This window comes from Polypterus senegalus, chromosome 18 (assembly GCF_016835505.1).
Source record: "Polypterus senegalus isolate Bchr_013 chromosome 18, ASM1683550v1, whole genome shotgun sequence".
NCBI classification, from domain to species: domain Eukaryota; kingdom Metazoa; phylum Chordata; class Cladistia; order Polypteriformes; family Polypteridae; genus Polypterus; species Polypterus senegalus.
Window position 1 is genome coordinate 10416804 of NC_053171.1, and position 24980 is coordinate 10441783.

The following is a 24980-nucleotide window of genomic DNA, read 5'->3' on the forward strand; positions in this document are numbered from 1 at the left end:
CAGCTGCATTGGTTGTTGGACAAAAAACAATCCTTTTCTAAGTTGCCAGCCTATTACAGATTACACCCATGCTCACACCCACACTAACACAGAGACAGTTTGGAATCACCAATCAGTTTAATCTACATGTCTTTAGGATATGGGAGGAAATCTTACTCAGACACAGACAGAAATTGTAAACTCCACAAAGACAGTGAACAGGTACATAATTCAAACCCAGGACACTAAAGGCCGTGTCACATTAGATGATTTTCCAACAGTTTTCAGTCACAGCCTTCATTTACATAACCTTAGAGAATTGGAGACACTTGGCAACACGCTTTCATTAAGCTGATCCCCTAATGTGATGCGCCCAACAACTAAAACTGATAAAACAGGTTTGAATTTGTCTTTAGTCTTGTGGGTTCTCTGTGTGCTTGACAGCTCCTCCAGAAGTACACTCTTAAAAATAATGGTTCTTTAATGGTACTTTATGGTTCTTTACTAGCCTGCATAGTCAGTATCCTAACAGATCAAGAAAACCTGAAACCCAAAAATCATAAGCCCATTTGAATTTTGCAAATCTAGTATAATCTATTAATGATTATTTATGGACTCTGTAATGGATCTAAGGGTTCTTTATAGAACCTTCATGTGGATGGTTGCTTTGGGAACCAAAACTGTGCTGAAATAACAGCACTCAGTTTGTAAATGTGACATGGGTAGTGATTTTTAGTCATTTAAATGCAAATGGTCCAAACAACTGTAATCAGGAAATCTGACAACCCCCATGACTAGATGAGATGTAACGTGACATTGGCTTTAATCCTTGTGCCACAATCCATACAAAATAATTCATCCTGTATATTGGCAAACAAGCCATCACCCTCTAGATAGTTATTCAATGTCTTTGTAGTGGTGATAGGATTGATGGCTCACAACAAATATTACAAATTCTGATTTTTTTTCTTTCAAACAGAAAACAACAATCTCATTTTGACCGTGGAGCCAGAACCAACTGAGGTATTTGAAATGGATACTGTTACAATGAGATGTCGTTGCAAATCTTGCAACAGTGAATGGTTCACCTGGTACAAAGGAGGGATGGAAAGGCCCATTGACTACTCAAAAGTAAATTCTAGGTCTACATACCAAATTACTTCAGTCAGCATGTCTGACAGTGGTGTCTACACATGTAGAGGATGGTCTTACTCTTACATAGAAAGCAACACAATTACATTGCAGGTGTCAGGTAATTTGCTTCATATCTTTAGTTGTTGCTATAATTTAGTTTCAAGACCAATAACGTGTATTGTAATGTCTGGAATGATTATTAGTATATTTGCTTTTAGCACAAAATAAAAAATGTCTCTTAAATTGTGTAGATTTCAGGATTTTGTTTTCTAGGTGCTAAATTCTCTCTGTGGAACAGAGGTTAGTGCTGCTACCTCATGGCTTCGGATGGCTAGGTTTCAATTCTGGCTTAGTCACTGTCATTGTGCTGCTGGTCCTGTCCTGTCTCTGTCTATGTGAGACATGCATGTCAGCTTGATTGACATCTCTAAATGAACCTAGTATAATTGAACATACCCTGTGATGCACTGGCACCTCATTCAGGATTGGTTCTTACTTTACATTTAAAGCTGCTAAAATAAGCACTAGCCTCTAAAACTCTGAACTGGATTAAGCAGATTTGAAAAAAAAAGATGCATAGATTAATGCTTTTTTATTCCATAAAGTTTGGCTTGCTTTAAGATTTTAGTAATATTAAAGAAACAAAAAAACTTTCCACCATATCAGTACTGCTGCTCTGTAGATCAAGTATTTGCATGTTATTCACATATCTGCAGGGGCTTTTCTCTGTCTATCCCAGTTTCCCCTCCACATACCCTAAAACATGTGAACTGGTGACTGTAAATTGGCCCAGTATGAGTGAGGGTGTATGTGGGTGTGCCCTCTGTTAGACTGGCATTTCCATAGAATTGGTTCCTGTTTCATGCCTAACACTGTCAAGATAGGCTCCAGGGACTCATGACCTTGGACTAAAATAAGCAGGTCTGAGAAATGTTATGCTGTTTTTTGTAGAAAATCACCCCTTATTTAGCAATTTATATTAAAGTTTCTAGAAAGGCACAACACTGAAAATTTATTAGAATTAGTGCATTTTATATAGAATGCTATCATTAAGCAGCCTTTAACATGAGGCTCTCTGTACAAATGGCATCCTGGACCAATCTGTATAAAAATCTGGCATAGACTGCGGCAGACCTGGTGAATATCTCATCACCAGAGACAAACAAAAAATAAAATATTTTGAACATTGGAAATTGATTCAAAAATGTGTAGCGTTACTGTTATTGCTATGCACACTTAGTTTAAAAATTAACCTAAATGTTGCACCATAATCATTTTTTTCTTTGTCCCTGCTTTTTCCTTTTGCCATATTTTAATACACAGGGCAAAAGAGTAAAGATATACCAAAAGCAAAAGGGACATGGAATACAAGTAGCAAACATGTATGCAGTTTTCCAGTTCCCAGTTTAAAATCTTTTGTCAGGGATTAATAAACTAATGGCCTGCACTCCGGAACCTTTCAAACCAGCCTGTGATATATTTTATTGAAGTGTTTACCTGGTTGCTTACCGAGTGTGCATTGGTTTTTTAGGTACTCTAATCTTATTCCTACATCTTAAAAACTTAAATTCTAGGTGAATTGATAATTGTAATTGTCCTAGTGTGATTAAGTGCATGTGTGTGTGTGTTTGTGGGGCAGGGTCTACTAAGAGGAGGATTGGTGTTCTAGTCATGATTATGTCTGATGCTTCTGGGATAGCTTTGAACATATATTAAGACTAAGTGTAATAGACAATGGATAAATCTCACATTTTATGAAAAGCATGATAAATGTCGGAAGCAGGAGACACCACATGCAGAAAGGTATTGTGAAAGAACAACTCACTGCAGTGAGGGTGAAAGGCAGAAAGTGGGCATTGTGTACAACGCTGATAGTTGGGCAATGGTGACCAACCATCTTTTGATATGTGCGCTAATGAGGGCAGCAGTGCTAACAGGTGCCAAAATTATTTAGCGAGACTGAGGAGCAGCAAACCAATAAATAGTGTTATTCACTGATTGCCAAAGAATAATAGACTTTATATTTTTAGAGATTTTACGGAATAATGGAAATTAGAAATTTACAAATTTTTATATGAAACAATTTCATTGCTTTGTTAATGGAGAAAAGAAAAAGGCTGCACATAATGAAATGTGAGCCGCAGACAAAACAGACCACAGCATTTTACTCTCTGATTTAAAGTCCAGTCCTGAAGCACCCTTAGCCTATCTTTGCTATGCTTTATTTCAATCATGTTGTTTGAAGTGTAGATGTGCCTTTTTCTATTCTGTATTAAGATTTCCCATCAGTGCACATTTTATTTGTCTAAGTTTTTCATTTTCATTGCTCCAGAGCGCCCTAAAGCTGTTTTGACAATAGAAGTGGATTGTTCTAACAAGTTTGAAGGGAAGAAAGTAAAACTTCGATGTGAGGTACCTGGAAAATACAATGACTGGAAATATGTATTTTACAAAAATGGAGGTAGATATAAATTGTATGGAAATATGGATGTTTATGAAATTGGACATATGAATAGATATTCTGAATACCAGTATTCTTGTCAAGGACTTCTGGAAAGACCACCCTCCTACTCAAAACTAAGTGATCCTATCAAACTCAAAGCGGAAGGTAAGTAATATCAGAATCTTAGAATTAGTGATATGTTGATGCTAAGCCACAGAAATGATTCCACAACTTAAAACATTTATCTGCAGGGGGCTGACTACACACAATGACACATATTTGTTTCTTGTCTTTTTTAAGTCCTCTGCAACTGTGTTATAAAAGCCAAGGAAAAAAACACTGAAGGTTGAACAAAACTTAGGATGGCAGTCTCTGCTTCCAAACAAGAGAGGTGACACTTTCCCTCTCTCGCTGTGTTGGAGGCTTCTTAGCTTTCTCCAAACTGACATAAAAGAATCCTTATTCAGTTCCAGCTCCAGACCAAAATGGAAAGGGGGCATTTGAAATGCATGGGGGTCAAGGTGTGATAAAGTCTTAAAAATCCAACATGTAACAGTATACCCGACAACAGGGCTGGTGCGTTAAAAAATACAAGTGTTAACCCAGCAACAGTTAGAAACAGAAAAAGAGACCTTTCATAAAGCCGCCTGATGCAAGGAACATTTTTCCTGAACATCTACCCAACCCCCTATAACATCCTTAGAACTATATTATCAAAGGGTGTGGAGCCAACCTGGACACAGACAGGCGGACATGTTGTTTATCAAACCACCACACGTTTATTTACAACTATTTACAATGATTTGGTCACTCAGACCCAGTTCAATAAAGTGCACAAACCCCAATAATCACAGTCCTGGCCACAAATGCCTTCTTCTCGGGCCGCCTCCACACCTCTTCTGCCTCGTCCTGCTTCCACCCGACTCCAGCCCCGAATGATGGGAGACGGCCCCTTTTATAGAGTCCCCGGATGAGCCCCAGGTGTTCCTGGCATTCCTCTTCTGGCCACGCCCCAGCGTGGCGGAAGTGTCGGCTGTCCTCCCGGCAGCTCTCCGGGCGCTGTCCTAAGTCTTCCCCCCAGCACTTCCTGGTGTGGCGGAAGTGCTGGGGTAACATCCTGGCCCCCAAAACAACCAGGAAGGCGACCCCCACGTGATCCAGGGTGGGCACAGACCCACATCCGGTCCCTCATGACGTCCCAGCCAGGTCATGGCCCCTGGCATCCCTGACAAGGGATTATACACCTATTTCACAATATGTATTGTTGTACAGGCTTCACATAACAATGCATTCTATGAAAATCGGGCAAAAAATATGTTTAGAAAAATGTAAACATTAAAAACAATTAGCTTTAAAACAATAAAACACACAAAATTAGTATTAAAAAGAACAAAATTTATAATACAACTTGAATGTGAAATGAAACTTGGCTGTATCCTCCTTCTGCACCCTTTAGTCCTGCAAGTCAAAAGGTCCCTGTCCTGTCAATTAAACTCATGTGGTGCAAACTTAAAACATTTTTAACAGACAGCTTAACTGACACCTTAAACAGATTCAAGAAATTAACCACATTTTACAAAATGACATAATCAGTATATATTGGGGGATATGGCCCGGACACAGACAGGTAGACATCGGTTTATTTACATACATTTATTTACAAGTATTAGTTACACAAGTGACACAGCACACAACCCAATACTCCCCCAAAGTACAGGCCTCACACAATGCCTTTCTCTCTTCAGGTCCACCCCCACTCCTCTCCTCCCGAGCTCTGTCCTTCTTCCTCCCAACTCTAGCTATTGAATGGAGGGAGGCAGCCCCTTTTAAATCCACCTGGACGTGCTCCAGGTGCCTCCCAATGATCTTCTGCTGGCACTCCCTGATGTGGCGGAAGTGCCAGCAATGCACCCGGAAGCACTCCGGGTGTCCCTGGTCTTTGTCCCCCCAGCTCTTCCGGGTGTGGTGGAAGTGCTGAGGACCAGGGCTCTCCTGGCATCTGGGCACCCCCTGTCGGTGACCACGGGCCCATATAGGGTTTCAGTCTTCTAAGCTCTGTTCTCGTGGTCCCCAAAGGCACCAGGGTGGTCACCCCCTCGTGGTCTTGGCTGGGCACTGCCCCCAGCTGCTTGCCACAATATACTGTTGAGCCCCTGGATCTGGGCCTGGGGCCTCATTTATAAAGCTTGCCTATGCACAAAAAGAGGCTTGAAATTTGTGTATGCAATTTTCGACATAAACATTGGGATTTATAAACTAAAACTTGACAAGGCAACATGCATATATTTATGACAATTCTGACTCATGTGTATGCAACATTTCAGAGAAACTGAGAAATGACAACGCCCTCCATCAAGTAGGGTATTATAGTAGGGAGATATTTTATAAATGAGACCCCAGGACTCTGAATCGAAATCCTGAGCTGGGCATTATGTGGAGTTTGCATGTTCTCCTCATATTCATTCAGGTACTTTGGTTTCCCGAATAAATATCAGAAATATGTTACAGTAAGCAAGGAAATCAGATTTATCTTGTGCCCTGTGCAGTCTGCTATATCAATCTCATTTTATGCTTACCAAATAATTATAAAGCCCCTCTCTTTGTGCGTCTTTGTTTTTTGGACATGAAAACCCTCTTGTGGACAACAGATGACATTATGCTGAACATTTTGTCATTTTTTTTTTTTACTTTCTCCCATACAAAGTATAGGGAAAGTATTGGAATCCTCCAAAAATTCAATTTCGAGATTCTAATGAATCTTGACGTTTTAGACCTCCCTGAGTCTGAAAATACCATTTTTGGAATTATGTCTGTGTGTGTGTGTGTGTGTGTGTGTGTGTAAACACGATAACTTGTGTACGCTTTCACTTAGTCCAACCAAATTTTGTATAACAAGGATTAGATACAAAACGTATATTTCTGCCAACTTTTGGGCTATTTTCATTAACCAGAAGAGGTTCTTTACCTTTTATTCATGCAGCTGCAGAGTCCGATTAATTAAACTTTACTTTTATAATAATTATTCAATACATTATTAATTTAATTTTAATTTGTTGTTGATGGTTCTTCAATGTTCATAATATAAAAATATAATCATTGCCTTGCAGTTTACTTCTCAAATATCCATCCCATATCTGAGTATATGAGAAAGTCAAGGGGAGATCACTCCAGATTTTTTTTTTTGCTTTTTTTATATATAGATATAGAAGATAGTTCATTGGTTCACAAAGTGTGAGTTGCGAGAGTTGGGATGGGGTTGTTGCAACAGGATTTCTAATATTAAACAAAAAATGCCTTATTAACAAGTGTTTATGTTGTATGTGGAAACACAACTTTAAACAAAATAAATATTACAGTAGATATAAAGTAAACTCAAAATTAAGTTAATTAGTAGCACAAACAGGTCACTAATTAAGACAGGGGTTACAATGAAAACCTGCAGACACTGCGGCCCTCCAGGACTGGAGTTGGGTACCTCTGAGCTAAAGACTGTGATTTTGAGGGTGATAGAAATTATGAAATCAGAGACGTGGTATTAAGCAAGTCACTTCAGAATACATATGTTGGAAGTTGCTAGAAGATGGCTACAGGCTCATGCTAACCCGGTCACTTGAGACAGCAACACAGTGTGACCTCAGAATTTTCCATATTACACATAGCTAAATTTTCCATGAGTTCTTGAATGCACTGGAATAAATAAAATGTCTTTTTGTCAATTGAAGTCAACCCTAGCTGTTATGTTAACATTGCAGCCTTGCAAACTACTATTCATAGTGTTTAAATATCTGAAAATATCATTAAGGAAAACCAGCCTAAGAAGCCAAAGAAAATTGGAAAACAGGATTGCATATTCCAATTTCTTGTCTTGCAAGTACATCAAACGTTCTGCTCTTACCTGTAAAACTCCTTTGAAGATGTTACCATTATTTTACTTTGTGTGATAAAGATGTTTTTCATATAATGAATCCATATCTTCACAAATGTTTCAAAAAATATGAGCCTGCAACGTTTTTCCTTTGATGGAATTTATCACTTTAATGATGTATTTGAAAACACAATACACTTGAGAAGGAAAAGATTTGGATGCAAGAGCTTTTCAATGTAAAAAAACAATGTAGCCATTTAGCATTTGGCATCAGCTCTTGTAATCTGATAATAAGACCATTTTGATGTCCTGTCATAGCATTGGTACTTTGATGCATTCAGCAACACATTTCATCCAGTCAATGTTATTCTTACCAATACTTTGCACAAAAGTGTCAATTTTTTTTTTTTTTCGGTAGCATTGGTCTCTAATGGTTTACAAAATAAAATCTCTTCTGTAACACCATCCATCCCCCTATATCCTAACTACAGGGTCACAGGAGCCAATCCCAGCCAGCACAGGGCGCTAGGCAGGGAACAAATCCCAGGCAAGGCGCCAACTCGCCACAGGACACACACACACCAAGCACAATGTAGAATTGTCAATGCACCTAACCTGCATGACTTTGGACTGTGGGAGGAAACTCACACAGACACGGGGAGAACATGCAAGCTCCATATAAGGAGGACCCAGGAAGCGAACCCAGGGCTCCTTACAGTGAGGCAGCAGCACTACCAATGCGCCACTGTGCCGCCTGTAACACCATTCTCGGTATCATCCATCCATCCATCCATCCATCCATTATCCAACCCGCTATATCCTAACTACAGGGTCACGGGGTCTGCTGGAGCCAATCCCAGCCAAAACAGGGCGCAAGGCAGGAAACAAACCCCGGGCAGGGCGCCAGCCCACCGCAGTCTCGGTATCATACCTTACAAATACAGTACTATGAATTTAGCACAGTTTAAAATATCTGCGGATTCATCCACTTGCAATGAAAAATGCTTGCACTTCTTAATTTTTTTCAATAACTTGTGTTCAAATATATTTACTGTAATCTATTTAAAGCTGCGTAAATCCTGTATTTATCTGTTTAGTGTTCTATGCAGAAAATATTTGTATCCAATGTTACATATACCCTGCTGTTCTTTTTAAGACTTTGTGAAGCACCTTGAGCATGGGAATAATAATAATAATAATAATAATAATTCTGCCATGTCACTTATTCTTCTTTGGATCATATTATTAGAGAGAGGTATTGTTTTGAGCTTCTCAGACTTTTTTTCACCAACTATTATTTGCAACATATCAACAGCTGTTGGTAAAATCAGATTTTCAGAAATTATATGTGGCTTACTGACTTTTGCAATGCAAAATGCAACTCAATAACTTGTTAGTAATGCTTTTTATTAGTAGTGGTTTTTGAAACTGTAAATATTGTATACAGAAAAGTAGTTACTTAGATAGTTACGTAGTACTTTTGATATACTCAGTTAATTGATTGCACTATAACTGATGCAGATTGTCTTACGAAATTTTCTAGGCAAAGCTGGGTAACTAGTTTCTGATATAATGATCACTCTGCTTTATTAATTCTTCTGTTTTTTATTATTAGTTGAGGCCATAACTGAACCCATTTTGGAATTTAGTCAGTACCAATTCTGGGAAGGAGACCTGGTTACTCTCCACTGTTACACCCAAGTAAATCAATGGTATAATGTCTCATCACTTCGTTACACATATTACAAAGATCGGGAAATTCTGAAAACAATCCTAAATGAAAGTACATTGGAATTCAGACTCCATCGTTTTGAGAACATGAGCAACTATTCATGCAACGTGACCAATGAGGGAACTGAATGCACAAGATCTAGTAAACCTGTTGCCCTCCATGTTTCAGGTGAGTGAGGTTGACTTTGATTTTTATTAAAAAAAAAATTAAACTTGAGGAAGACAGAAAGCAACACTCATGGGCTTGAATCTTCTTTATTACAATAAGAGAAATGAATAGTGTTCAAGACCCTCATTTCTCGCTAAATCAACCCCGCCTTCATATAGCATAAAGGTGGAAAAATAATGAATGAGCAGAAAGGATTCAAGAGTAAGAATCAAGTGGCAGGAGCAGCATGCTGTGCCTAAAAGGGTCTACATGAGCCTGTATGACATGAAGCTTGCATCTCGTTTAATGAGACAGGACTGCTAACTTCTAATAATATGCATAGCAGCAGTGGTGAATAAAAGAGTAACTGGCCTATTTTATTAAAATTATTGGTGGCACAACATGGGTGACAAACTCAGTTACTGGAGGGCTACAGTGGAAGCAGTTTTCATTCTATCCACTTTCTCCATTACTAACCAATTACTAAGGCTAATGGCACATACTGTACTGTATTGCCATGATTTTAATTAACATGCATTTTAACTGTTTCATTTTTTTTCTTCAACAAGCAGGCAAATAATAAAGAGATGCAAAGTGAGCCAACAGATGAACTAGCTAACATGGATCCCATTTAACATCTCTGTCTTTCATATAAAATGTGTCTCAATAAAATATTTGAATAAAGGTGAAGGATATATATATATACTGACCTATTATGTTCTCAAAAAGATATTGGTTGGTGATCCCAGGAAAAAAAATTGTTTTACAAATGGTTGGTGTAGCAAAATGATAAAACTGATAAAAAAGATAAATTGGAGATTGAATGGAGTTTAAATGGTGACTGCAGGTCTGTTTGAGACCCCTGAGTAAGATGGTCCTCTAATGGCTCACTTTTCCTCTCTATATTATTTGGCTGACATTTAAAGAAAAAAAGTAAGTTAATTATAATAAAAGCAAAAGAAGTATGTTACATTAGCAGCAGTAACTGGTTATTAATTAAAAAGAGGCAGGAACCTAAACCTACAGCCACTGCAGCACTCCAGGCTGAGTTTAACACCTTTACAATTAAGCTTCTTCTGTTTACTAACTTTTTTGTTTACATGACTATTGCTTGTGTTTTATTTGTATTGTTTATTTGTTATTACGTCTATGAATCAAATGCCTTGATCATGTTCCCTGTGTTTTGTGGGTGGCCTCCCAAGAAGCGGGACTACCTGCCAGTCATTGTGGCTTATAAATCTGGAGGGACTCCCACAGTTCCTAATACTGTAGTTCTTTCTGAATGCATTTGGGTGTTTTGGTGAGTTTCTGTGTTTCTACTGTGCTTTTTGATATTTCTGGATTTTTGACCTGCTGCCATATGTTTTTAGGACTGTTTTGCCTGCAATATCCTTATTGCCTAGGCAAATCCTTAATGCGTTTTGTGCTCTTCAGAGCTCTACTGTTTGATAGAACATATTTGTGGAAATAAAACCTTTTGATTTTTATAAAGTTCTGTATTTGCCCTTGTTACTTGGGTTTGACGGTTTTCACCTCTAGTGGAAATTTTTGGAAGAGTTTGGGAATGCACGCTTTGAAACATATTGGGATTTATTTGTTTTCGGACTCCTACATCAGACTGATTAGTAACTCTAAAGCTCACCAATTTCAGAGGGTAGAATTGTGATGAAGCAGATATCTATGCCACTTTGTGGTGCTTAGGTTATCTTTTGATTCCTTGGAGATGTGCATTCTGTGTGGAGTCTGAATGTTGTCTCTAAAAATTCATAGTTTGGTTGATTTGACATTTCAAATTGGTCCATTATGATGGAATGACATTTTAGTATAGCAGATAGTATTGTTATCTTATGACTTAGATCAAATTTTGATGGCATTTTGGAGAGTCTTCTCAGTGGATTATTAGTGTAGGTGTTAATCTGGAGATTACAGCTTCAATCTGAAAACAGACCATTAGGTTCACTGGGGACTTTAAGTTAGCTTTGAGTGGGTTGGCTGCATTACTTTTAGATCCCAATTTAATTCCTAATTAATACAATTAATTTTATATTTAATTTTAATTGCCTTTTCTTGTCCCCATCCAAACATGCATTTTTTGTCATAGGCTACCCAAACTCTGTCCTGGGGACCCCCTGTGGCTGCAGGTTTTTCTTCCAACCAGCTTCCATTTTTAATTGAACTCCTGGGCTGTTATTACCAAAGTTCTGTGTTTTGGGAACAATATAAAAATTATGAAACTAAATTTGTTAAAAAAAAAAACAAGCAGCTATTTTGGAATAATGTATTTTTTTCTTTGTAACAATATTTTCATCTTAACTTTAATTCTACTTTTTCTATGTCTTCTAATTGTTTAATTAATCCATTATTCACTAATTATTGGGTTTGATGCTAAAGTACTTGCAGCCTTTGATTATTCAGTGTGTTGTTTGCCAGCGTGTCTGCTTGGCTCATTTTTAATTGTCATTAATAAGATACAATGAAGGGGGAAAACTGCACAGAGAAAGGGCAAAATATAATGAACTAAACAAAAGTGAGTTAAACATTTAAATCTATAGCAAAAGCAGAAATATTTCTAAATGTCTTATACATGTAAAAATCATGCTGCTGTGCTTTTTTGAATGTAGAATAAGAGAAAAAAAATACCAGCTAATTTAAATGAGATCAGTGCAATCAGGTGTTGTCACTGATTATAAATCTGGTTGGAACAAAAACTTGCAGCCACAGTGGGTCCCCAGGACTGAGTTTGGGAAGCACTAGTCTAGACAAATATCATCGATTTAATACTATACACTAAATTCACTCAGTGTGAACGGCAAGTAGCGGTGCTAGTTTATGGTTCTTGGATCCTGATTTGAGTCCCAACAGAGGTGCCTTCTTTGTGGAGTTGGAAAGCTATCACAGTGTTCATGTGTGCTTCCTCTTACAGTCCAAAGCCATCTAGCTAAGATGGTTTAAAACTTATAATTGACTTAATGAGAGAAGAATACAAGGCGTGACAGAAACAGATCATGTCTCTTGGATCTTTCATTTCATTCTGTGCTGGTGTGCTATTTATGTGGAGGTTGAATATTTGCTCAATGCTTGTGTGCATTTCCTCCTGTGATACTGGTCCAAAGACATGTTGTCAGGTCGACAGATGACTGTAAATTACCTGCCATGACGGGTAACACTGATTTGATTGTCAGAGTGTGCATTAATGTGCTATCTAATGTATGGCTACCCATCTGAGTTTGGATGTCAGGATATGTTCCAGGTCCCTAAGGTCCTGTAATGTCAAAACTGCATTTAGAAAATTGATTATTAGTATTTTTGCCAGATAACCTTGATGAGCTAAACATTCTCCTTTCGTTTCTAACATGTCTTAAGGTTTTTCTCTACTATCAAGTTCTATTTCACTATGCAAGCTTGTGTGTGGCCAGTGGCAAAAGAAAAGTCTTTTTCATTTCAAAACTATTAAAATGTAAAGACAATGGTGAAAGAAACATATTTTGCTTTATTTCAGAATTAATTTCCATTGTGATCCTACAAGCAGTCCCCACAGCCTTTGTGAGAGAAGGTCAGCCTCTTACTCTAGCGTGCAGTGCCAATGTGTTGAAGCATCATTTCACTGAACCCCTGCTATACACGTTTCTAAAGGATGGCGAGCCAGTGACAGAAAGCAGCTCCTCAGCACAGTATACGACAACTGCCAATGAAAGCCACACTGGAGAGTATGAATGTGAAGGGCAGTTAAACACAGTGACAAAACGAAGCCTGCCAGTCTCTGTCCTCGTGTGGAGTAAGAAAGTAACCAATTTTGTGATTTTTCAAGAGCCATGTGATCCACTCAGGGCTGAACTTGTTAAATAAGTATTAAGGTGTGGGGCCAAAATAAGATTCATGAAGGTTTGGTTAAACTTTAGGAATTCAAAAATATCAGGAAAAACAGAAACATACATGTAAGGGTCACCAACCATGAGGCACACAGTGAGGTTTGGTAAGTAACTGAAGTAGAATTTCCCTAAGTGGAATGAATTAGTTTAAAATTAAGGATACAAGATAAAATATAGTGACATTTTATGGGTTTTTGTTAAAGGTACTTGCATTCTGTATTTTTATGTCATTGCACCACAGACAGATAGGTGACTATCAGCCTGATCACCAAATTCCCATCTCTTAGCTGAGGTTGTTGGTGTTAACAATTTAAGTATAGAAACTAGGGAGCTTAGTTGTACAGGCAATTGAGATACCCTAAATGTAAGTCAGCCAGGCACACTGCTTGGCTGTTGTTTCTTCCAAACTGTAGGGCACACACCTCATTCACGCCTTCATACACTGGTCCATTTTTTAACATAATTTTAAGTCTGCTTGCACTATGTCACTTTGACAGCAAGAAATGACCAATAGCAAATGTAATACAATACCAGTCAAAAGTTTTAGAACACCTCAGTTTTAAAATTTTTTCTTAAATTTTAATCAGTTGAAAAGGAATAAGTGACCTAAAATGGTGAAAAGGTAAGCAGTAAACTGTTGGAGATTTAAATTTCAACTTTAGGTTAGCAAACACTGAAAAAAAGGTAATTTCAGAATATGAAAAATTGCCCTTCTTCAGGGAACAACTAACAGGTTTCAACTTACAGATGTTCTGCATCAATAAAAGTATATTAAGTCTTGCAAGTTGAAGCAAAGAATTTGCACAGGTGTCCCAACTTCTGTAGAAAGTTGTAAATTCCAGTGATAATGGCAAGAAAACAGCAATTACAAATGAAATGAGACGGAGCATTATTACTCTTAGAAGTGTGGGCCTTTCATTTAGAGAAATTGCAAAAAAAAAATTAAAGGGTCAGTGAGTCCAGTGGTGTCCTACACAATTCAAAGGCAATTGAAAACTGGAAGAAACTCTCATAGGAGGAGACATGACAGACCCAGAGTCACCCCCCAATCACAAGTCAAGTTTCTAAGTGTCACCAATTTCCGTGATTGGCGCCTCACGGCGGTTCCCGTTAGCGGTTGCCACAGCAGATCATCTTTTTCCATAACTTCCTGTCCTCTGCATCTTGCTCTGTCACCCCCATCACCTGCATGTCCTCTCTCAACACATCCATAAACCTCCTCTTAGGCCTTCCTCTTTTCCTTTTTCCTGGAAGCTCCATTCTCAACATCCTTCTCCCAATATACCCAGCATCTCTCCTAAGCACATGTCCAAACCAACACAATCTTGCCTCTCTGACTTTGTCTCCCAACCGTCCAACCTGAGCTGACCATCTAATGTACTCGTTCCTAATGCTATCCATCCTCGTCACACCCAATGCAAATCTTAACATCTTTAATTCTGCCACCTCCAGCTCTGTCTCCTGCTTTCTGGTCAGTGCCACCGTCTCCAGCTCATATAACATAGCTAGTCTCACTCCTGTAGACCTTCCCTTTCACTCTTGCTGATACCCGTCTGTCACAAATCACTCCAGACACTCTTCTCCACCCATTCCACCCTACCTGCACTCTCTTTTTTAACTCTCTTCTACAATCCCTGTTACTCCATATTGTTGATCCAAAGTAAACTCATCCGCTTTTTTCAGCTCTATTCTCTGCATCCTTACCATTCCACTGACCTCCCTGTCATTTACATACATGCAGGTTTAACAGGGCAAGTGACAATTAGAACACCATTCCTTAAAGGACAAAATGGGCATTGAAATACCAGCTGTGGATTACTGCAGACTTATGGGTAGATGAAACAAAATTTGATATCTTCACTCCGGGTTTTTATACACTGTCAAGTTGGTGAAAAGATTGTCCCTCAGTGTGTGACACTAAATGTCAAACTTGGAGGAGGAAGTGTGATGGTCTGGGGTTCTTTTGCTGGAGACAGAGTTGGTGACTTGCACAGAGTGACTGGCATTTTGACTCAAAAGGGTTACCACAGTTTGGCTGTTATATCAGCAAAAGGTGGTTACTTCGATGAATGAAAAATGTGAAAAACAGTTGTACACTTAATGATTCCTTGATTTTTTTTTATTTGCAGACACATTCATGCACATTAACTATGGGAGCAACATACAGCATTTTCAAACCCGCTTAATCCAATTCAGGGTTTTGGCGGAGATTGAAGCCTATCATAGAAACATTACATGCAAGGCAGGACCTGAAACTGAGTAGTGTGGAGGGCTGCACATCTCAGGTCCCATTCACACACACAGAATTACAATCTAACTTAACAAACATGTTTCTGAGATGTGGAAAGAAAACAAAAGTACCTGGAACAAAACAACACATGTACGGGGACAAAAATCTAAGCTCCAAATGGAAAACATCTAGGAGTTTGATTTAAACTCACTACAAAACAAAATTGCCTCAATCGCACGTTTTAATATTTGTGACCATTAAGGGGTGTTGCAGCATCCCAAACTCCAGACTCCACCTCACAGACACAAGCTTCGGGTGCAAATACAAGGTTTATTATTAATAATTACCTTTACAAAGGCTTCTTAACTAGTACCATGTTAACAATTATGCATGCAATGAGAAGTTAAGCAAAATGGTCCCTTTAATTAGCTACCTAAAATGATTACAACATGCAAGCTTTCGAGGCAGTTCAGGCACTTTCTTCAGGCAAGATGTAATACAGAAATTTTGAATTCTCTGTTTACATAGACACCAGGACAGATACAGCATTGGAAAACCTTTAAGTGGGACATCTTAAATGTAAAAAATTAATATAACTCTCCAGGCTGAGATTCATTTAGCAAGAGAGAACAATGTATAGTATATATCTTTTGATTCGATAGCTGTCCAACAAAGTCTTTTGAAGTATCTGATGAGCTTTCCTTTCAATGTGGATCTGTAGTCAAATTGTCTGGGTAAGTCAGAGAGATGTAAACAATCCTCATGCCTGGCCATAAACTCTTGTCTCTATTTAAACCATGCTGTATTGTGTCGAATTTTAGCATCAGTTTAACTTCCCATTCTTTTCTCTCTTGCTGTGTTCTGAAGTTGCCCATAAGCACTGTGACTTTAAAGTCCTTCTCACAGCGTCCATGGCTGATGAAGTGAGCTGCTACAGGAACGTCCATATTGCCATGCTTATAAACACTCTCACACTTCTAATCCCTTCTTCTGTTCCTCCCTGGCAAGCTTTGTCCTCATCTACCCAACATCAGCTCTCCTGGATGAGGCTGAATGCCTCCTTTTATCTTAGACCTGGGAGTACTTCTGATGCCTAGGGCATAGCCTGTTCAAAGTCAGGTCAAACAAAAGTTCCGCAAAGTAGGGATCACATATCCCTGCAGCACCCCGTGGCGGCACCCACGGAACAGAACAAGGCTGCGCTATGGGACTACAGTTCCCTGCATGCCTTGTGGCTGTTGCACATGTATGTTCACCAAGAAAAAGCTATCACCTGGCATGTTGGGGAGTATGTAGCCCTACTAGGTTGTTTTCCCATGCTCATACATCATTCTGGTGTTCCCAAAAGGGTTAGGGTCGTTGACCCATCCCTGTCAGGAAGTCAATGTGCCCACCTGCAAATTGGCATGCTTTATCAGTCTTCTGGCAAGGCAAGGAATATCCTGCCCTTCTTTGTGCCCACTCACTGCCTTCACCTCCTGGCGAGGTAAGTTGTGCCACCCATCACACAGGGCACACCTTACCAAACCCAAATAAGCTTATCCATTAATCCATTTTCAGACCCACTTAATTCTGTTCAGGGTAACAGGGTACATCACCTTTGATTACAAAGCAGGCACAAATCTGGTAGGAGTGCCAGTCTACTCTAAGACACCATGTGAATTCAGTTGTCAGAATTGTATTACCATGTCACATACTGGATAAACCAGTGTCCAGTCCCACTAATCTCTTGGTTACCAACACCTTTTGTTCTTTTTGTGTAATTGCAAGTAAAGCAAAGTCAAAACATGACAGACTGAGAGCTGCTCAATGGCTCAAGTTATTGACTATGACAGGCTGAACACACCAGTGCTTTTTGAAAACCCCTTGGAGGTGCTGTCAGTTTATTCATCACTAAGACAGAACCTTCATCGGCTATTTATTCAAAGATAGAAGCCATGGGAAGCACATGTTGCTAAAGACCTCTGAACACTCAGTGGTCAGAGTGGAGTTTACAAATGATTCTTCAAAAATGGCTTATATGAGGAATCTCTAATGAAGAAAAGCTATGTGATGAGTCAAACAGAAATATTTATGGATCACAGCACACATGTGGTTAAAGATCCAGTGGTCTGATGAGTTTAGAGCACAACTTTTGGGTTTCACTTTAAAGCGATCTGTGTGGCCTAAACCTAACTTGACATGCACTAAATGGAGAGCACTAAATAAAGGAGGAAAATCTGTTATAGTCTGTCTGGGACCTAATAAAAAAAGGAAACAGTGCATCTTTAATGGGACACTTGGCAATGGTTCAGAGAAAAGTAAAGGAATGTCCTCTAGGATAACAGTCATTAACTAATATCATCCTGGCACTTTCCACTCATTGCAAATTATAACTAGTATGGCCACTAAGGGATCTTTCCCATTTATTGATTCTTGTATGGTGAAGACATATGCTAACAAGAAATTGTTTTTCAGTTTGAATTATTTTTGACATATTCAATATTTTCTCTTTTGCAAGTACTGAACATGTTCTACAGAGCAGAGGAATTGTAGTGTAGGGTGCTGCTGCCTCCCAGGTCTTCAGCTCATCCAATCATTAACAAATCTTAATCTAGTCTACCTAATCCAGTTCAGGGCTGCAAAGAACAGAGTCCATACTGGTAGCATTGAGCAAGGCAAGAAACATCATTGGATAGTAATGAATACTCATGCACACATTTTCTATTTATAGGTATTCTATTGGTACGCTCGCAATGTCTCAGAATTGTCCCATTAGGACTGTATGTGCGTGTGTGAGTCCTGAGATAGACTGGCACTCAGTCTAGGAATAGTCCTGAACTGGTACTCAGTCCAAATATATTCCAGCTATCCCTGGCCATTTACTGCCAAAAGAATAAATGAACAAATGTGTTCTGAAGGGACCAGTTTATGGTTCTTATATCAAATGATGGCTCCCCATGACCATTATAAAGACTCAGAAAGAGAGTCAATCAATCAGTCAGTCAATGAGGCAGTGTGAGTGTATCCTGTATATTTCGTATTTCTTCCATCGACACAGCCCTTCACTGAAAAAGCTGATTCAAAAAAATTAAGAATGAACTCCATGTTTAAGCAACTAACTACTATAAAAAAAGTCACAACATACACCTCAGGGACAGCACGAAAATCATCAAGTAATTAATTAATGGTTACAGACATATCTGAAAAGGTACATCGTTTTAACGTTGAGTAATAACAGTTCTCCAGATTGCTAACATTTCATTTCAATCCAAATAGTTTAGATTACTTGAGAAGAGAGTCTTGGAGCCATGGCTATGGAATGTTTTTTATCTTCAGTGTTGCTGACTGTTTTTGTTTCTGCCTCCAGTTCCAGTATCCACACCAGTGATGGTCATCAGTGGAAACAGGACAACATCTCCAGGGGACAGTCTTCATATCAGCTGTCAGTCATCCAGAGGCACTGACCCAATCCACTACCAACTCTACTTTAGAAATCAACAAAATAATGACATCCAGCTGACAGAAGACTCTGGACCTATCTCTTACAAGCTGAACATCACTGGAGAGGTCCAGACCGGGTCATACTGGTGCAGGGCTAATAACAGTGAAGAAGATGAGCCAGCACTCAGCAATGAAATCAACATCATGGTCATTGGTGAGTGTGCCACACCTGCTTCTTCTCCTTCAATTTTCTAGTCGCTCACTTTGCCACGTTTACATTCCTATAAATTCAAAAGTCTTTCACACTGAATAATAAACTCACTCTACATTTTTGATGTTAATCTTGAGCATACCTAGTTTGTTGGGAGCAGTTGTTTCAAACTTTGGGTCTATTTTCCTTTTGGTTGTTCATTTTGGTAACATGCCAGTCACACTGGTGTAGGCCAAAACAACTAAACCGAGACCCTTTAGAAACAGTGGTCTCAACACAGCACCTAGCAAACTAGACGGGCACTTTTGGTATGAATTTGATTGACAAAGGACCAGTTGAACTACCAGTAACACACCAATGTGCATTAAGGGAAATATTTCTGTGTGCTGTGGTAGTCATGTTATGTCATTGCTGTTGGTAATTAGGCAAACTCGGCATAATAATGAATATTAAACAGCTTGAGCAAGTACAAGTCAATCTGATCCAAGCTCAGAGCTTCTCTATGTCTCTCATGGTCTGATAACAGTTGACCACTTTAAAAAGATAAGGTCTAAATTCAGTTGTGATTGGGATGATCAAACTGTATGCAAAGGTGGTGATAAACGAATGCCCTGTGCAATCAATGATCAGACCCCCTAATCTTACACCGCAGGAGTGATGTGAACAGATGGAGCCTCCTCTTACTTTTCGAGCACAATATGGACACTGGAGGCACATTGGTTTTGATACTATATAGTAAATGTTAATGAAATATTTCAAAATGAAAGTTATTAACTGTTTGCAGGACCAAAGACAGTAGACATGTGATTTGAGTTAAACTAAATAAAGATTACATTTATATAGTAGACTACTGGAAAGGATACACAACATCATACAGTGAAATGAAACTCACCCTGTACGACTACTTTGAGATAACTCTGAATACCTTCAACAGAGGTTTCCATTTACTGTGGATTTTCCTACATTTAACATGCCCTTTCCAAAACATGCAAAGCAGTGCAAGATTTTCATGAACTCTTGCAGTTATCAATCAATCAATCAATCAATCAACATTTATTTATATAGCACATATTCATACAAAAAAAATGTAGCTCAAAGTGCTTTACAAAATGAATAGAAAAATAGAAGACACAATAAAAAATAAACATCAGAAAATAAGCATTTTGCTTTGTGGAAGTTCAGCCCCCGTACACAGACAGACAGACACTAGATGTCCAAAATCACCCACGTTTCATGGTTTTTCTCCTATATAGCACCACACAATGCTCAATTAGACCAACTCAGTCCCTTGTTTTCTCTCTCCTAAGTCTTCAGCCACCTCTACTCCTCTCCTCATAAGCTCCGTCCTCTTTCACCCGACTCCGGCTCATCTGATGGAGTGAGGCAGCCCTTTTTGTTCTGCCCCGGATGTGCTCCAGGTGCTTCCTGATGATCTTCAGACGGAACTTCCTGGTGTGGCGTAAGTGCCGCATGAGCACCCAGAAGCACTCCAGGTCTGCCTGGAATTTCATCCAGCAGTACTTACGGTTGTGGCAGAAGTACTGCAGTCCAGGGCTCCATAATCCTCCGGGCGCCCCCTGGTGGTGGCCACTGGCCCCAGTAGGGATGAGCGTCTAAGCTCTGATCCCATAACCCCCAAGAAGACCAGGATGGCTGCTCTCTCATGGCCCAGGAGAGGTATTGTCCCTCAACCCAGTCCTTCCAGGTGTCTCGGCTGGGCAGGATCCACAGCCGTCTGACACAAACATAAATATATTCTTTTTAATACTGTTCAAATACCTTTTTTCAAAACACATTGTATTATGCTAAGGACAGCACAATGTTTAGCATTTCTGCCTTACAGCTCTAAAATCCTGGATTTGAATCCTGGGTCCAGACACTGTGCCTGCTTTCTCTCAGTATAGGAAATTTGTGTCTAATGTCAGAAAAATATCTTATTGATTGTTGTTAATCAATCAATTAATTAATTTTCAGTTTTGCCTTTGCCAATGCAAGCAATTAATTAAATAATTTGGTCCGCCACAGTTTATAATGCTGCATTTGAGAAACAAACCAGTCATTATTGCGAATGCATTGGTGCACAAATGCAGCTGTTGCCGACCATCTGTGATTATTAATCCCAGGTATAAATTGTTTCTGTGCATTAACACACCCACGGGGAGTTTATTATGTTCTGATTTTCTTAAGGGTTTGCTATGTGAAATGCAACTGAACTCGCTGGAGATTGAAATAAGGTACCTAAATCAAATGGACAGTGAATTTAATAATGTCTTAAAATTTCACAAGCTCAAGACTACCAAAAGAGATCCAACAGTTCAAAATGATCCAAAGCCAGTGACTGTGAACTGTTTCAGCTGCCTTCCTTCAACAAGCACTAAACAGAGTGAAGCACTAGAGGGCACTGCAGTATGATTATGAAAAACAAAGTCCTCCATTAGAGGAGGGAGCTCCTGTGCACAAAATGGAAGAAATTAGAACTAGCAACACATAAAGGCCAGCAAAAGCAGCCATAAAGTGTTATTTATTTATTTGTTAGTTTGTTTGCTTTAAAATAGCAGAAGAGGCAGTAGCTGCTATCAAGACACCCCACCTCCTGAATCTACAATAATATGATTGTTTCTCTCAGATTATGCTTCAGCTAAACATGTCAGTGGCAGTATGCATGTGACTGCACCAAAGAGCTGGAGCTCTGTGGATTTTTCAGAATTTCAAAATATTATGATGTCTATGCTGGTGACGATCATAGCGGGGCTTTGGCCAGAAAATCTGAGGTTTGAGCTATAGGGGTAGAAATGAAATCCTTGAGTTTCAATAGGTTGAACTATGCTTTAGATTATTGCTAAAAAGACATAATAAATCCCAAACATGAGGATATTTTTTTCAATTATTTTCTTTAATTTCTTCAGCAATTTTTTCAATTATTTTTTCATTTATTATTTGGGCATGTTTGCAGCCCTTTGGTGCCCAGCTGATAATGTTGACCTCTAAAGATTATATACTCCAGTTATTTTTTCTATCTTTATACCAGAATATCACCCAAAAAACAAATTCTTACCCAAAACACATAATTAACTAGCACATTTTCTTCCCACTTTATAATAGTAACTAGTGCTATTACATTCCAGCCATGCTGCCACATCTGACTTGGTAAGCCTTCCCCTGACAGGCAGAGCAATCAGATCTCACTGAATGTATTCCTAGAGCCCTCAGGTGTTAGTGGTCACCCAGTGCACTTTTATCTCCAGGTGGCATGTCACTATGCCATCTAATATTTTTACTTTCCAGACCTTGCAATAGTAATTTAATGTTGCTCTTCTTCATTCCCTCAGTGCCAGTGTCTGGCGCTAGTCTCATGTCCAATTTGAGTGGCACCGGAGTTTCAAAGGGCTCCAGCATCTTTTTGACATGTACACTGAGTGCAGGCACCGAGCCCCGTTTTATCTGGTTTCATAATGACCATGAGCTTCCAAGCATCGATCCAGCCAAGACCTATGCACTGAGTGAGAAAGGGAGTTATCTGACCATCTACTCTGTGAGCGAGCGCCACGAAGGGGACTACTACTGCGTTGCTGTTAATGGAGTAGGCGACAGCAAGACCTATACGTCCAGCAGCAGTATTGTACAGCTGAAAATAGGTAAAATAAGTCTACTCTGTGGGCTTTGTCCCACCACCTTCAATGCTTTCCAACTTGTAGACCATCTGTTCAGTCTGGGCATTGGATGTCATGTTAACATTTTCCTTTGCTAAACATCTTTCAGCTCACTCATCTCCTGTAGCCCTTATCATCACAGCCATTCTGATCACCTTTCTTCTGGTTATCTGCATCGCCTTTCTTGCAATCAGATATCGTTCTTACTGCAGCCAATGGAGGAAATATGTAGGTAAGAGTGTCCATATGGCAATCTGTCACCTTATTTGCTTGCCTAAGAGCAGTACTAATGTCTGTACACTTGTGTATTTCTTAACATTGTACCCTCATTATGGAGTGCACTGTTCAGAGTGTTTGATGAAGTTAAAAATTGAGCCTACAGGGGAACAAAGTGCAGGAACAAAAGTCAGAAATACCAGGAAGGTGGTGTAATATCTTAATGACTAGGACTTTGGACTCGAAAACACCATGTTACCTTGTCCAATTCTCACACTCTGTGTTTTCATCTGCTATGATGCCCAGGTATTGTCTGCGTGGGATATGCATGTTGTTCCCATTTCTGTGATTTATTTTAGGTACTCCTATTTTCTTTACACGTCCAAAATATATTGAGTTAACTCGGTGGTTCTAAATTGTCCCAATGTGAGCATGACGTGACAGAGAATGGCATCCCATCCAGGGTGGACTGACACTAGTGTAGTCTTCAGCCACCTATAACAATGCATTGGAAAAAGTCAGTGTATGGATATGCACTGTGTGCTGCTATATCAATTAATATAAATGAGAAGAGAAGCAATGCCCCTTTATAACAGAATGTTTCAGGCAAGGAAAGGACATGGATGGAGTTAATAGGCTGACAGAGGGACAGAACAGATGGAAGCACATGCTGCCATCTAAGACCAGGGACGCAAGGCAGAAAGTGCCAATGGAGAAGCCAACAGTCCTTTCTCAGCCAGTCACCAACAGTTAGCATAAAGTGATTGACTCCATTCCTTCATCTCTTATACCCTTGGGTTGTTACACTGCTTTTTCTAAAGTTTAAATACACTTTGTTTATTTAAACATTACAATAAATGAAAAATACATGTTTTATATAGATTATGGGGTCATGGAATGCATTTGAATGTCTTGGAGTGAGTTTGGAGGTTAAAGAGTGCTAATGGGCTTAAAATCCGGAGTCCGGTAAAGATTAAGTGCTGGGTGTCACAGTCAATCACTACACACAGTCACACATACACCTACTGTTCATTCACTTTTATGGAGATAATTTATGGTGTAAAATTAGAGATGTAAGAGAACCTGGAGGAAAATCTACACCAACACAGGAAGAACATGGCAACTCCACATATAAAGTGACCACGTAAAGCATCCAAACCCAATCTGTTGGAGTGGTTAGTCAGCAGTACTAACTACTGCACATGTTCCAAACGTTTTATAAATCAGTCATTTGTAAGTGTGTGCTTGGCCTATGTGCACTTTAGAGCTTACAGTAATGGATGTCTGCATCACTCTAGCTTGTTCCCTCAAAACAAAATACAAATATTTCTGAATTTGTGTCTCACAGAGAAGCCCAAAGTAAACAGACAGAACTCTAGGCTACCAGCTGTGCCAACAGCTCCCCCTATGGATGAGTGGAGGGAGCAAAACAATCTGGTGCCAGCTGCCAGTTCAGGTCAGTACCTCAAGAGTGGCTTAAGGAATATTAGTACAGACCTGGGTAGCTACAGGTGTTAAATATGTTTTATCATACTGGAATAAATGTATTAAATACACATAATATAAAATACACTCTGTTATGAGATGCTGGGGATCAGATGATATGAAATAAAGCATCACTCGGATATGCATAAGTTAAGCAATGATTTCAAACACCAATAACAGAGAGGTATATTAGTGGCCCTCCAGAAACTAGGTTTGACACCCCTACTGGAGATGATGGCCACAGGTCCCCTAAATATATTCATCTGCCCTTAGCAAGAAGTAGAGGTAACCTGCTTTTGAAGGTGACGATAAATGGCCTCTTACACATACTGTTTTGTTGTTCATATTGTATTGTCATCAACAGCAGCCCAGTCTAATAGAACTCAGTGCCAGTCCAGGCACAATTACCAAAGGCATGTAGTTTGTAAAACATGCTGTGAATGAAGTTCACCCTCGGACAGATGTGTAATTGATCACAAAGAGATGAGTTACCATCAAATTTCAGTTGAACCTCCTGTCATGGGATGGCCACACGATTAATGTAGCATGGCAACAGAGACTGATAGTAGAAGCCAATTACAGAATATCAGCAAAAT

The 24980-nt window shown here is 39.2% G+C and overlaps 1 protein-coding gene across 4 annotated transcripts in view; it reads left to right on the forward strand.

The window, feature by feature from the left end:
• The window catches only part of LOC120518483 (Fc receptor-like protein 5), a 51765-nt gene that overhangs the window by 19962 nt on the left and 6823 nt on the right, over window positions 1-24980 (forward strand). For 2 of the 4 annotated variants that reach the window (XM_039741295.1, XM_039741296.1), the window contains 8 exons: window positions 959-1231; window positions 3446-3721; window positions 9037-9321; window positions 12800-13075; window positions 18749-19036; window positions 22363-22668; window positions 22793-22915; window positions 24248-24355. In XM_039741295.1, coding sequence (XP_039597229.1) covers window positions 959-1231; window positions 3446-3721; window positions 9037-9321; window positions 12800-13075; window positions 18749-19036; window positions 22363-22668; window positions 22793-22915; window positions 24248-24355 — 1935 coding nt within the window. The remainder of the gene's footprint in view (window positions 1-958; window positions 1232-3445; window positions 3722-9036; window positions 9322-12799; window positions 13076-18748; window positions 19037-22362; window positions 22669-22792; window positions 22916-24247; window positions 24356-24980) is intronic. The other 2 variants (XM_039741297.1, XM_039741298.1) reach the window with 2 other exon arrangements.